Genomic DNA, 13,710 nt, shown 5'->3' with positions numbered 1-13,710 from the left:
AATACAAAGGAGCATAAATCCAGTAATTGTGTCCGTTTTAAAAAAAACAAAAATAAAAAAAAGGAGGGGGAAAAAAGAAACAGGATGTTTTCGGAGAGGGATAAGTGGGTGGAAAAAGGGAAGCAGGAGTAGACTGTGTTGTGTGATAAAAAGCTCAGCTGCCCGTGCAGATACACACAAAGGAGCCCAGTGGCTCAGTAGGCAGGGGAACCCAAATAACTCAGTCTGGGAAATGGAGCCCCCAGCTCAACTCCTTCAAAGCCTGTCACCAGCCTCAGCCCCATGGGCCAGGGTGGAGACAGCCAGCACCAGGAGTAAGGGACGCTTTGATGACTCTGCAGTCTGAGTAGGGTTGCTGCCTGCCAGCATTTGACACTTGATATGGGGTGCAGGGGAAGAGTTTTGGAATCATGCAAGACTTCTGGGATTTTTAGAGGAGGAACCAAAACTGGGGAGAGGTGGAGAATCGAGGTGGTTTGGAGAGGCATAGATATGGGAAAATTGAGATATAAAGGGATAAAAGGGAAAGTTGTGTTATGGTTACAATAATTTGTTGGTTACTATTTTCTGTTAGGGCTGAGATAAATGTAGGGAATTAGCACATACCCTTTAGCATTGATCTTGCAAATACAGAAAATATATGTCACAGAAAGGTCTTGGTGGTTTCTAGCCATTCTCTACAAATAATGGATAAAATATTGAAAGATAGAAAATGCTTTAATAATTTTTAATGTTTTCATCTAAGGAATTAAAAATTTCATTGAGGAATTTTGATTTTTGTGTACATCGATGACATAATAGCAGAATGCACCATGGAAATATATGCTGTTATTAAAATACAAGAAATGCACATGATATAAAGTTGATAGCTGACCTGGTAAAGGTCATGGCTGCCTATAAATTAGCTAGTCAACACATTGTTTTTTGTAGAGGGTTGCACAGATGTGAAAAGGAACATTTTGTCATTCTTGCAGGAACAAAGCAATTTTGATTTAGTTGTGGGTTTCTGTCTTAGTGGTGTAGTTTCTTTTCTTATTGCCTGGTAATTACTTTGTCCCTTTGAGCCCTTCCAGAGGACTCAGTGTGCTTCTCAGAATTATGCAGGGGTATCAGTCTTCCAAAAGATTGGTATGAATCAGATGATAGGACCAAGAAAATTCAATAAAATAACCTGTGTCTGAGGCTGAGTTACATGATCTTATTTTTTCAAATCTTGGGTTCTGTATCTAAAAATTGAGTATAATAATATTGGACTGTTTGATCAGTGGTGCTTTAGATTTCCTCCTCCTGCAGCAAAATAAGGCCTAGTTTCCAATAAGTGGTGTAATTTTCTGCTGGATTGTGACATTAGGGGAAACTATTAGATGAGCTGGTTTTGTGAGAAGCATTTCAGGAAGAGGAAAAGTAAGTGTATCTAGGAATACCTTTCAAAGACATAAGAGTTTCACAGCAGTTTTATTACTACAGGGCAAAAAGTACCAAAACAAAAACAACAACAGTAACAAAATTCAGTAATTTCATCAGTATGAACATTTAAAATAAAATTATATTGGACTGGTATTGGCTGAAACTGTCTTAAATAACTATTATTTTATGGAGTTCTAGTGAAAAAATTTCACTTTTCCATCAAAGCACTTTCAGAATGTTTGTCCTGAATCGTTTTTCATATGTCCATGAAAAATTATTTCTTTAAAGGCATTATATGTCTTTAGAATTTGGGATGTTGAGATATTCCAAATAGTTCCATTATTTCAGTTTTCTTGTGAGCAGAAATTAAGGTGGAATTTCCCAATGAACCTGTGACAGTCCTCCATGGCTCTCTGCAGTGTTTTGAGGAAGTGAATGCAATGCAATACTCCAAAATATTTGTGAGACCAGGTTTGTGTTTCAGTTTGTCTAGCAGAGGTGGCATTTTTCTCAATCTGTGTCACTTTTAAAAGGAAATAAAAATCTAACAATCAATGCCTTTCACAGGATGGTGCCTGGACTTTCTCCACACTAACTCATTGAAGCCAAAATTGGTTTGGATGTTACACAAAAGTCTCTTATTATAGTTTGACTCACTGCACAGAAGTATATTAATTTTCATTTATCTCATGTTCTGATACTATGACCCATACTGATGTCTTGGTTTTTAACTGCAAAAAATGCAGCACAGGATGAATGGACTTTTAAGACATTTTGTTTGATGTTATCATGTCATAAAGTCTGATTTACCCATGAGGCTTTCTGCATGCTTATTTAATTTTTGTGAACATAAGGAGGAACAAATTTCTCTAAAATGCAAACAGAAAATTATTATAATACTGGCATATGTCATCAGTTCAGTCTACAAGGGAATGTTGTGTTCCTCTATTTTGGAATAAATTCAGTACTGAGCAGAGAAAAATGATTTAATGAATTCAATATAGCCAAATATTAAACGGGACACACAGTATTCTGTACTGTGTAAAACCCCCAAATACATTTATTTAAACAAGCAAACAACCCCCAAATCCTAAAACAACATTCAAGTTGGAAAATGAAGTGCTCAAAAATTGTGGTGGATTTTCATAAAATCAGCCCCAGAACACACTCTCTAAAGTTGTAAACACTGAATGTTTACATGTCCAATTAGTCCAGTCTCTAGACATAACAAAAATCAAAATGTCCTATTCATCTGCAGCTCAACTTGAAGTCTTTTCAGCTTCTGTGAAACAGTTAATGAAGAGGTCCATGCAAGAGTGGGCATGTGGGCTAAGACATGTCCCAGCCATGGGGCTGCTCATGCACATTTGCTCCTCTTGTTTTTGGGGACAGTCTCATCCTCTGGTTGAGAGGGAACACGAACCAATGCCCTGCCTGCAGGTGATGTTTCAGTCAGCTACTTGTGGCATGTGCTTCTGGTAGCAGATTATTAACCCACACATGAATCCCAGTGGCACTGATTTGGACATGGGTTTCTGCACAATGAGAGTGTGCCTTATCTACTTGTCTTTGGGTGTGTTCTTTCTAAAAATTATTGGAGTTGGAGTAAGCTTTTCCCATGTGCTATGAGAGCTAAAGCTGTTTCTTTTTTATCACTAGAGAGGTAGAGGCAAAAATGAGACAGGAGCTTGGCAGTTTCCATAGGCACTGAAAGGAGAGGGACACGGTAAGTACTGTCTCATTAGCAGTCTTTAATAAGTGAGAGAACAAGGCAAGCAGTAAGGTCTTGAGGGGCTGTTCCCACTGTATGGAAATAAATGCTGGCTCTTATGGAGTGTGCTACACTTGCCAGCTTTGCTGCTACGGGATCAGAGTTCACTGATGGAAAGGGTGGTAGGATGACAGGTGTGTGCCAGTGAATACCTCACCATGGATGGAGCAGTGAAAACTCAAGGCAGTGATCAGCTTGAGACTGCGTGCTTCTCCAGGAAGACATTTCTGATAGGCAATGACCAGCAAGATAGACACCTTTTAGGAAAGCATTCAACTGAGAAAAGAACATTTTTAAAGCTAATGGTTAATTTACATGCTTTCTATAGAGCTGCTTATTTTCAGGTAATGTATTGAAAAATAGCTTTTGGCACTGAAGCAAAATAACCCTTTCCTGTCCCACTTTCAGCTGTACTGTGTGTTAGGCAGAGGGCAGCATTTCTTTGAGATGCATCCAACCCTGTTTGTCTTCTCCTGTCTGAACTGCTTTTCCTTACATTGGTGGGGTACACAAGTATGCAGCCAAGTACTTTTTAATTGCTTTTAATGCAAATTCTTGAAGAGGCACAAGTTTATCCCAGGGCAATACAAAGTGGTAAAGTGGCAGAATATGCTGAGAGTCATTGTGGTTCGGTGAAATCAAAAGTTTTAACTACTGAACAAGCTCAGCATTTGATTCACCTTAATCAGTCAAGTGTATAGTGTTAAGTATGCTCTTAGTGTATTCACTGATGACATTTTTTCCATGTTGTGATATTCAATTTGGCATACAAATGTTCACATGCCTGAGGCTGGACCTCCAGCATCATTGTCCTGCTGATGCACCCCTGTTCATTCGTTGTAATTTATAACTTTGAACAATGTGTTTGGTCTTCCAAATGCTAATTCTGAAAAAGACCAAAAACATGGTCACTGAGGCAGAATTAAAATTTTCTCTTTACTGTACACTCTCCCCCATTTGCATTTTCATCTTTCTAGCTGTTAGGAGTTGTTCTTCTAATGGAAGGAACTTTTTTGTGTTTATACTTACTCTAAGGTACAGTATACATTTACAATTGTAATTCAAACTGCTTTAATTAGAATAATGTTGAGATTCTAACATTTACATTTCTGATAGCCCATGGAGCTGATAGAAATGAGATGGTTTTATTCCACATTGTGAGGAGAGCAAAAAAAACCTTCTGTGGACTGTATATCCAGTGTTTGTTTTCTGGTCTGTGAATGCAGTGATTTGTTATGTAAACATAACAAATGATGATTTAGGAGGACGTCAAAACTATGAACTTTCCTACAGCAACTTTGGGTTCATGTTAAAGTTGTTACCCAGCAGGCCTTTTTATTATACCATGTCAAATCACCAGCTCATTGCTTAATGAAAATTAGTAAAAAAAAATACCTTTACAGTTCTTTGAAATTCTCACTCTAGTCTGATAAAAGATGATCTGTGGTAGGACTCTAGAGTAAGGCAACTCTGCAAAGCAACTACTAACTCAAGGATATTTAACCTCTCTTCGGCTTGAAAACTGAACAATACTATGTTTAGCTTGCTTTATTTTGTTTGGCGTTATCTGTTCCTCCCAATAAATTATGAGTTGCTTTAGAACTCCAAGTAAGTGTTTTGAACAGCAGTTTAGCAGGAGTCCCCTGTAAAAGTGTGGTAATGACATTTCTTCTATTTTCCAGTGCTTTAGAGCTATAAAAACCTCCTTGGGTGGTTGAATTCACTCGGCCTTTGGCATCGTTTCTCAAAATGCTTCAATGGCATGCTAGAATCCTTATTAGCCACAGGTATAGCAACTTAATATGTGCCAAGGCACCCTGGCAAGCCAGGGTAAAGAATAATGTGGAGGTTTTTATTTGCACTTTGTGTCAGGTTTACTTCTTTGGAGCAGACAGTCAGTAACTTGTCTTATTTACTTAAAAATTTGTTTTAGTGGGTTGGTTTGGGGTTGTAGAGTGCTGATTCATGCACATTGTTCTGTATTTTCCCTGGCCTGTCATATTTTGATATGGCCATTGGAAATGGTCTGGCTAGACCATTAGTTTAGAGAAAGAGACATAGTTCAGAGTAGTGTGACTGGAGAGGAGTGGTCTGTGGCATATAAAAATCTATGAGGAAAAAGGGAAATTTACAGTATGAAACAGAAAAATCTATCCTTGCATGGTAATGGCTCAGTGAAGTTTTCAAAATACTGTATATAAGGAACATTGCTTTTTAAATTTTCTTGAAGGTTTAATTAAGACATAAAAGGCCTGTAAAACAGTGTGTATTTATTGATGTTTTATGTATGCACGCAGGATCAAATTATTTCAGTTCTGTGGTGAATGTATTTGTAGGAGGGAATGTGAAAAGAGCCTCTTGAACTCTTGTGTGGTTCTGTGCACTTCCAGAGCACTGTGAATTTTATACTGTTGCTGTTGGCTACCTTAAGATCTTTAATAAAGAAGAGAAAATGGAGAGTGCAGTTTTACTACCTAGAAGAAGAACTACTCTAGGAGCTTCCACTGCTTCCTTGAGAAGGGAACTGCCTGCTCTCCCTGGGGAGAGGCACAGCTAGTCAGTGCCCACTCTGGCTTAAAGCCTCAAGTCTGGACATATGACTGTAGCATAAGTTATGATGATGATGAGTTTTGTTATGATATTTTAGGTAGGCACAGATTAAATAATTGTTGAATAGTCTTTTTTGTCTGATAGTCCTTTTGAATGTAAATGGACACATATTCAGTGCTATCATATAGGGATCTAGCAGTTAAAACACTACAATTAGAAAGCTACAAAGGTGATTAAAGTAATTTAAGAATTCCTGATTAGTAGATATAAGCCTGGAATTAGTTCCTGAGAAAAAGAAAGTTGCAGTCAGTTACATGAGACAAATGACAACACTAGGACAGAACCTTCCATGTCCCTCTGTTCCCATGGCCTTATCTGAAACAAGGCTTTAGACTGATAGAGAAAGGTCTATTATATATGTAACACCAGCATAAGAGAATGAACATGAGATACTCCTAGTTGTACATATAATTAATATGCTGTATATTGGCAGTGCCTGTGATGCTTTATGTAGTTGTGCTGTTTGCTACCACAGTGGGATGTTGAACAGCAGCTTTATTCCAAGAGCAGTGGCAGTACTGGCATCTCTCTACATCCCACTGGAAATGTTTGTTACTCCTACCATGTTTAACAGCGAACATCTAAGCAAAAAAAAAGTTCTAGGCACACATAGTGCAAATCATTCTACAGACAGTTGTCTCACAAGGAGAGAAAGCTAGTGAGGATTTAATGCTGGACATGACTGAGTGAGGAAGGAAGGGCTGCTTCCTCTGTACCAAACACTGAAGCAATCATTTTATAAAACAACATTCAAAATGGTGAAAAAATTGCTCTACAAAGAGCCAAACCCATCTTTTATGAATCTTCATATGGAAGTTTCTGACTGTGGAAAAGTTGGTCTGTGTAGCTGTAGCTGAAATTCTTCCTAAGATACATTTGCTTGGAAATAATATTTTGTTCCTTATCGTCGCTGAAGAAGTGCCTTTTGTCCATGTTACAGCAAGTGCTGTGCTCATCACCCAGCTGTGTTTTGCAGAAGGAATAAGCATGCACAAATGACTAACACTTTGTCTGATCTCGGATGCGTATTTGAAGCAGGCGGCACAGAAGTGTTTCACTCTTTCCCATCATCTGGTGAAAAGATACCGTTTCTTCTGTACTTTTTAAAGAAACTGCTGTCCTACATTTGGATTAATGGAGATTAGGAAGGAATATAGATAAAATGTGGGTTTTTACTCAAAGGAATATTTAAAAAACCCCCTAACTTGTCATCTGGGAGGTGATAGGAAATGCAAGTTGCAGAGATTTCAGAGTCGTTATCTGGATACCATATCCCCCACTTCCCATGTGTCTCTGGTGTTATCAACTTGGCTCTAAGTCACCCATGGTGAAAATAAAGGCCCTGGTGATGAAATCTGTGGAATTAAGATTTCATTCTGAATACGTCTTTTTTTTGTATTCCACTTCTTTTAGATGACAGTGTGTGGAGAGGATAGTTGGCCCTAAGAGGCACCTTTTTTTGTTTAACTGATTGCACATGTGTAGAATTGGAAACCTCGAGTTCTTTACCTTCTTTTGTTCAGGCAACAGCATTAGTTGTCCTGTGCATTGATGAATAACCTTGCAATGAATAAAAATAAAAAGTTCAGCATCTTTAAGGAAAGAAAATGCCAAGACTGTATTCTAATATTACAGTGTTAGGAATAATATTATCGATAGATTATATATAAAAAAATGTCACTGCGTGTTCTAGAGAGGGAACTTTTCTCTAATTTTGTTGATTTCAGCAATATTATATCAGAATTCTATATGGCTTTGTACTTCATATTACATGAATATCCAGTGGTTATTCGGAGACCTAAATGAAGCTATTTAGCAGCCAAGTATTAGAGTAAATTTGTAACTTGGACACACTTATTTTAAGCTCTAGTAGTCAAATGCAGTGCATTTTTTGAGAGGACTCAAGGTTCCTCAGCACAATAATTCAGTTCAAAACTGCACCCATGCCTCATGAAAGGATAAAAGCTGCAGTAAAGATGGAATCTTCATTATCATTAGCAAAAATACAAATTAACAATTAGAGGTGTGTCTTGCATTACTAGAGGTTATGAAAGGCAATGCAATGCATTTCTGGACATTGCATAACCCTCTGAAAAATATGCCACAATTATGATGGGTCTGTCATGAAGAGTCAGAAAATATAATTTTATTTTTTTAACCTTTGGTTTTAAAGGCTATTCGTGAGACTCTGCAGTCTCCCTTTTTCAGTCCTTTTTCTATGAGCTTCCTTATTAAAGTTGTCTGGTTTGGGGATTTTTTTCTTTATAAGGTACATGTAGTTAGACTGAGAAGTCTGTATTTGGTTACCTAAATATATGGACTGACTTAAAAAAAAAAAATCCACATCTGTCCTGAAGCTTAATGAAATGTTCCTGCTGGCTTCTTTCTCTTAGAACTTCTCATTAATGAAAAACAGAGTGATTATGAAAAAGTTAACCTAAATATCTCCTTGTTCTTCCTTTTAAAGTTGATGCTCCATAAATCATCTGCTTAAGAAATAAAGAGAAAAATGCCATAATCACAGCAATACTTTTTCTTAAGAAAGTACTGAAAGAAAAAGGACGGGTATTGAAGTTTTTGCGTCAAGGGTGATTGAACCACTGAGATCAACAAATCCTTAGTTAACTTCGGCAGAGCCAGCATTTCAAAACTCTATAAAGAAGCTTTTCTATGTTTTGAGAGAGATCTGGATTTTACACAGCAGCTTTGCCCTCATAACTGTGTGACTGAAAAGGAGTAAGGTTTTCTGTGCATATCTGCCCGTTAATTTACTGGTTTGAGAACATCTTTAAACTTAGAGTGCTTTAAAAATAAGAAAATATGAAATTGTGTGGTTTAAAGGGTTCTCTTAATATGGGTTGTAGATTTGGGAGTATCTTATTTCTTGAGGCAGCAGCATTTTCATGATTAACAGTGGTGTGTATCATGGTTTATAAATTTAAGTGACAGAATTCGGCTCCCCAGGGACAGAGATTGATACTTGTCTTGCACATGTATAATGCTAATAGATGCAGAAATCTATTATGGTAATGTATTGAGAATTTATTTTGAAATAAGGATAAAATTAACATTTGGAATAAAAATTACTTTTCATGTCCTTCCGTCTGATTTATTTCCTTATCTGTGGGCTGAACTTACCACAGAGCAAGTATTATTGATGGGTAGGATGCCTTGCAAAAAAAGATAGCTGAGAATTATTGCAGACTATGTTTCAGTCATCTTTTGATGCTGAGTTCAGAGTTTTCATGTGTCAGAGATGTGCACCTTTTAATTGCTTAACTTGCAGAAAGTTGTCTGACTTCTGTGATGATGTGAGTACATAATTTGGGCCTCCTGTGGTTAAAAACATTGCTTTTTCAGCAATTGATTGAATTAAAAGATGCAGATGTAATAATCTCTACCATGCACATAACATTTTTTGGATGGAGGAATATCCACTGTGATAAAATAACAGACTTCTTTTTTTTTTGTTAAACTGTTCATATATTTTGTATTTAATGTGTGCAGACAGTCTAACAAAAAGTAAGCAGAAATAATTGAATTATAATTGGTGAGGCTGTTACTCATTATTGCTTTTGCTGAACATCACAGGTAAATACATTCTAGATGACATAATAAAATTAGCTGATATTAATTTCAAAGAAAATACTACATATCACTTTTAAATACAGGATTATACTGATACATACAAGAATTGTGCTATGAAAACTGTTGAAACTCTTGCAGCCAAGTGACTTCATATTGCAGAAATGTATTTCTGGTCTGAGTTGTGGTAGTACATGCTACTACTTGAATTAAAGATGAAAGAAAATTCTGCTACTGAAATTTGCATTCCAGTGCTAGTACTATGATCAGAATAAATTGTATTTCTAAGCATACAAATATGTATTGCAAAAGAAAATATCTTCTCTAATCTGACTGAAGCCTGGTAGTTAAATAAAAATGTAGAATATCTTAAATAAAATAATTTTAAAATGTTAAATAAAATGGAATTTTGGTTTGTGGTTGAAGCTTTATAGGCTACACAGTTTTATAATTACGGGGGTAGTTTTCCTTTAATCAGCCCTTAAGTATTTATTGTGCTTATATTTTATATTATTACAAACAAGTCCTCCTCACTGACACTTTAAAATATTTTCTGCAAAAAAGAAAAAAAAACCTGCTTGTTTACATATGTTCTAGTGCTTTGCAGTGGGATGTGGTTCTGCGTAAGTTAGTCCTGCTCTGAGTCATGAGCTGGGTCTGTTGCTAAAAATACGATGAAGATCACTTACACCTGTGGAAGTAAATCAGAGTAACCTGACTTGAAAAGCCTTTTGCAACATTTGAAATGTATTGCAAGTGTGAGATCCCAGTCCTTTATTAGCATGCTAACAGGTATCGTGTCGGCTTCAGTCGGGAGCGCAGCGCTCTCTGCCTTGCCAGTTACCTGGCACTTCAGAAAACAAGAGGTATGAGTGCTAATTATCAGCACTTGCACAATCTGTATCTTAATGTGGTCCTGCTTTGCAGTAGTTAAGGTTGAGTAGCATTGAGGCATATAAATAGAGCCGGTGACTGGCAGCGTTTCAAAACAAGGCTGAAATAAATTATGAAACACATAAGGGCCAATGTATAGGTGACTTCTATTCCTGACTGAATGTGACAACATTACTATCACAGCCGGTATCACGGTGAAAGTAAACACTTAAAACGCTGATTGAAACCATCAGGAAGAAAGACTGAAAATCTCTGACTGTGGGATAACGTTAGGAAAGGCCGTGTTTCATGGTTTACTGGATGCACAGATCTGACAAGCTATTTGGTTGTGGTGACTGAGTTAAACACATGTATGTTTCCTTTACTTTCCCCTTCATCACAAGCAAAGGGAGGAAAGCATCTTAAAAATGCTGTAAGTTTATTCAATCCATAGGGAATGATATGAAGCATGTTGTCCCTGAGAGGGGAAAGTACAACCTGAGCAGCCACAGATGCCAGGACAAAGAAGGTTGTTCAAAGTATAAAACCACCCCAAACCCTTCTGTCAGAACTAAAATCTCTTCTGGTACAAATTTATTGGCTAGAGTGGAGTCTTACTGGATATTACAAATGTGTTAAATATGCTCTTGAATAGAGCATAACAGCATCATTTTGGACAAAACCCAAACGTAGTATCTTTTCCCTCTCCCCCTTGATATCTGTTGAGGGCTTGAAGGAAACCCCGTTTCTCTTTCAGAACTGTCATTTACACCACTTCAATTGCTGGAGCCTTACAATTTGCTTGGAAATAGCTGCACTGTGCAATAGTTTTATTCCTTGAAACTGACAGTTTCTGCAAAGGCACAGAGACAAATTCCTGGCTGTATTCCAGGCAGCCTCACTGCTTTCTCCAGTCAGTTGCAAAATATTCTAATCTGTGTTTGCTTTTAATTCTTTTACAATTTACTAACAGTAGATATGTTAAAAACACAAAACAGTTGAGGAAGAGGGCTGAGATAAGGTTTTCAAATTACTATTAATTTTGGTTTTGCAACTGAAGGGATTAAAATCGATTATATTGTAACATGCCTTTTTATCTCCTCTGAATGAAGAGGCAATGTTTATTCTTTCTGAAACCTTAAGGTACACAAATCAGAAGGAGAAAAGAATGGAGAAATATGGGTGCAGATTTTACTGACAATTTTCAAGTTTGAAAATCAACAATGAAATAAATATTGTTTTGATATGCTTCCAAAATGGAAGAGTAACTCCTAATTTTTTTTTTAACTGTAAAATTTTTCTCTTGTTTTTTGGGGGAGGTTTTGTTCTTCCTTAGATTTCAACTGGACTAAGTTACATGAATGATGCTGAACTGCTGGTGTACATCAATCATAAATAATTATGGCAAGTCATCACATTAAGTTTCCTATATAAATGATTTTTTTTTCCTGTCCATTTCAACAAAATATTTTTTTAGATAGTAAAAAATTATAGGGAAAACTAATTTTTGGAAGATGTGTGCCAACATGCTGCTTTCATACTCTTCTCTTACCGTGCTTACAAAAACCACAGGGTTAGGGTAGCCTGCTAAACTGTCATATCGGTGCTTGCAAAAACCACAAGTTTAGGGTAGCTATTCTGCTAAAGAACCTGTGTTTGGTGCTAAAAATCAATATGAATTGGATATTATTGCTTCATAGCTTCTTTTGGGCTGAAAAGGGTGTGTTCATGCTGTTGTTCTTCTGGGCCATTTTCACTGCTTTCTCATTTGTACTTGATAATGTGAGCTGTAGCTCTCTAGAAGATCATTAGCAGATCTTGGGGATATTTTCGCAGCTGTGGCCACTCTTCCTTCTAGTTTTGTGTGCCTTGCCGATGGGCATGGGAGAGAAATAATGGCTTTTGATTAACAAAGGAATGCATAATCTTGTACTCTGCATTTATGGGGTTTAAAGTATCGTATCTTGAAATTCAAGAGTATTATGTTAGCAGAAGGCATGAATGTTTGGTGCCTCTGTCATGCAATGCCTGGGACTGTGCCCATCATAGCAAAGAATGTTAATTAGAGAAAGCAGGGCAGCGAGGGCTTAGATTTGTCTCAGTTCTCACAATAAACCCATATCTGTTATTTTAGAAAGTTTTCAAATCATAAAAGCTTTTTGCAAAAGGTTGTCCAGTGTCTAATAACCCTACAGTCCTGATGTCAGTGACTACGCAAGCAGGCTTTCTGGTTTACTTTGCACTTCCCCATATACAATGCAAACAGATAGCTAATGACTGGGTAAATACAATGGGAATGTACTTTGTGCACTGTGTGTTCTGAGCTTGAGTGTTTTGGTCTTTATTTTGTTTGCCTATTTTTATATTCTTTCACAAGCACATTTTGTAATGATGGAATATTACAGAGTTCCTAGTACAGTACAGAGGCATAACACAAGGAATATATTGTGCTCACTCTCTTTAAATCCAAAATCTTTGCCGATGCCAATTATTTTTGGCTTTTATTCTTTTGAACTAATATAGATGAACAGGGGTTATGTGTTATGATTCATTAGCACAAGAGTGTTCATTTAAAGCAGAAAAAAAAACCAGACAAAAATGTATCTGTCAGACTTTAGCCTATCTGTTTTCTTTTCCTAACCTTCTAAGCTATTTTTTAAATGAAAATCCATGAAGAGTCTAAATATGTGAAAGAAAAGACAGTGAGAGCTGAGGAAGAAGTCATTAGATGAAAACTACTACCAGTTGTAGTATTAACCCACAAGGATTATATTTGTGTCATGTAAGAAATATGATTTACAAAGCCACAAGAAAAAAGACATTGAAAGCAAAGTCTTTAAAACCAGTATGATCCTGGACTTTTTAGCACTGTGCAGCTCATTGCCCAGCAGGATTTTTAGCTTCTTTTGTGCAGGGCTGCTTTCTAGCCAACTGCACCCAGCTTGCAGTGGTGGTCAGGGTGCTTGGGTCCTGGGTGCAGCACTTGTTGTGCTTCATGAAGTGCTTGTCGTTCTGTTTCTCTGTCATTCTCTGCTCCTGTCAATCTCACGAGGTGCCTCTGAGTAGCTGTTCCATGTCCCAGCTTATCAGTCCTTTCTCCCCCTAGTTTGGCATCACGTGTAATCTTGCTGTGTGCGCTCCATCCCGTCGTGAAGGTTGGTAATAAAGCTGTTTGTGAACACTGATCCCCGAGGAATATGTCTACTAATCAGCTGCCAATTGGATTTTGTCCCTCTAATCCAGGTTCACTTTGAACCTGACTGATCCAGACAGTTTTCAACCCATGCTCACTTTTTCAACATGTTCCTTTATAGGAACTTGATGTTAGGCTGACTGGCTTGCACTTGCAGAATCACGTTTCTGTAGATTTGCCTTCTTGCCCTGCCTAAAAGTGCTTACATTGCTATGCAGATCATATACCTGCTGTGCCTTATTCCTGCAATCATACAGGTTTTAAGGAAGAA

The 13,710-nt window shown here is 37.2% G+C and overlaps 1 protein-coding gene across 3 annotated transcripts in view; it reads left to right on the top strand.

Moving 5' to 3' along the window:
* Nucleotides 1-13,710, top strand: part of BCKDHB (branched chain keto acid dehydrogenase E1 subunit beta) — a 117,397-nt gene that overhangs the window by 67,548 nt on the left and 36,139 nt on the right. Inside the window, exon 10 of one of the 3 annotated variants that reach the window (XM_039379127.1) lies at nucleotides 3,067-3,132. The exons of the other annotated variants lie outside the window; for them this stretch is intronic. Coding sequence (XP_039235061.1) covers nucleotides 3,067-3,111 — 45 coding nt within the window. The 3' untranslated portion in view covers nucleotides 3,112-3,132. Of the gene's footprint in view, nucleotides 1-3,066; nucleotides 3,133-13,710 lie in introns of those variants that run through there. 3 annotated transcript variants of the gene reach the window in all.

Source organism: Pipra filicauda, unplaced genomic scaffold, assembly GCF_003945595.2.
Source record: "Pipra filicauda isolate LSUMZ 115617 unplaced genomic scaffold, ASM394559v2 scaffold157_size4220110_pilon, whole genome shotgun sequence".
NCBI classification, from domain to species: domain Eukaryota; kingdom Metazoa; phylum Chordata; class Aves; order Passeriformes; family Pipridae; genus Pipra; species Pipra filicauda.
The sequence above is the reverse complement of the archived record's forward strand: the minus strand, read 5'-3'. Positions and strand labels throughout refer to the sequence as shown.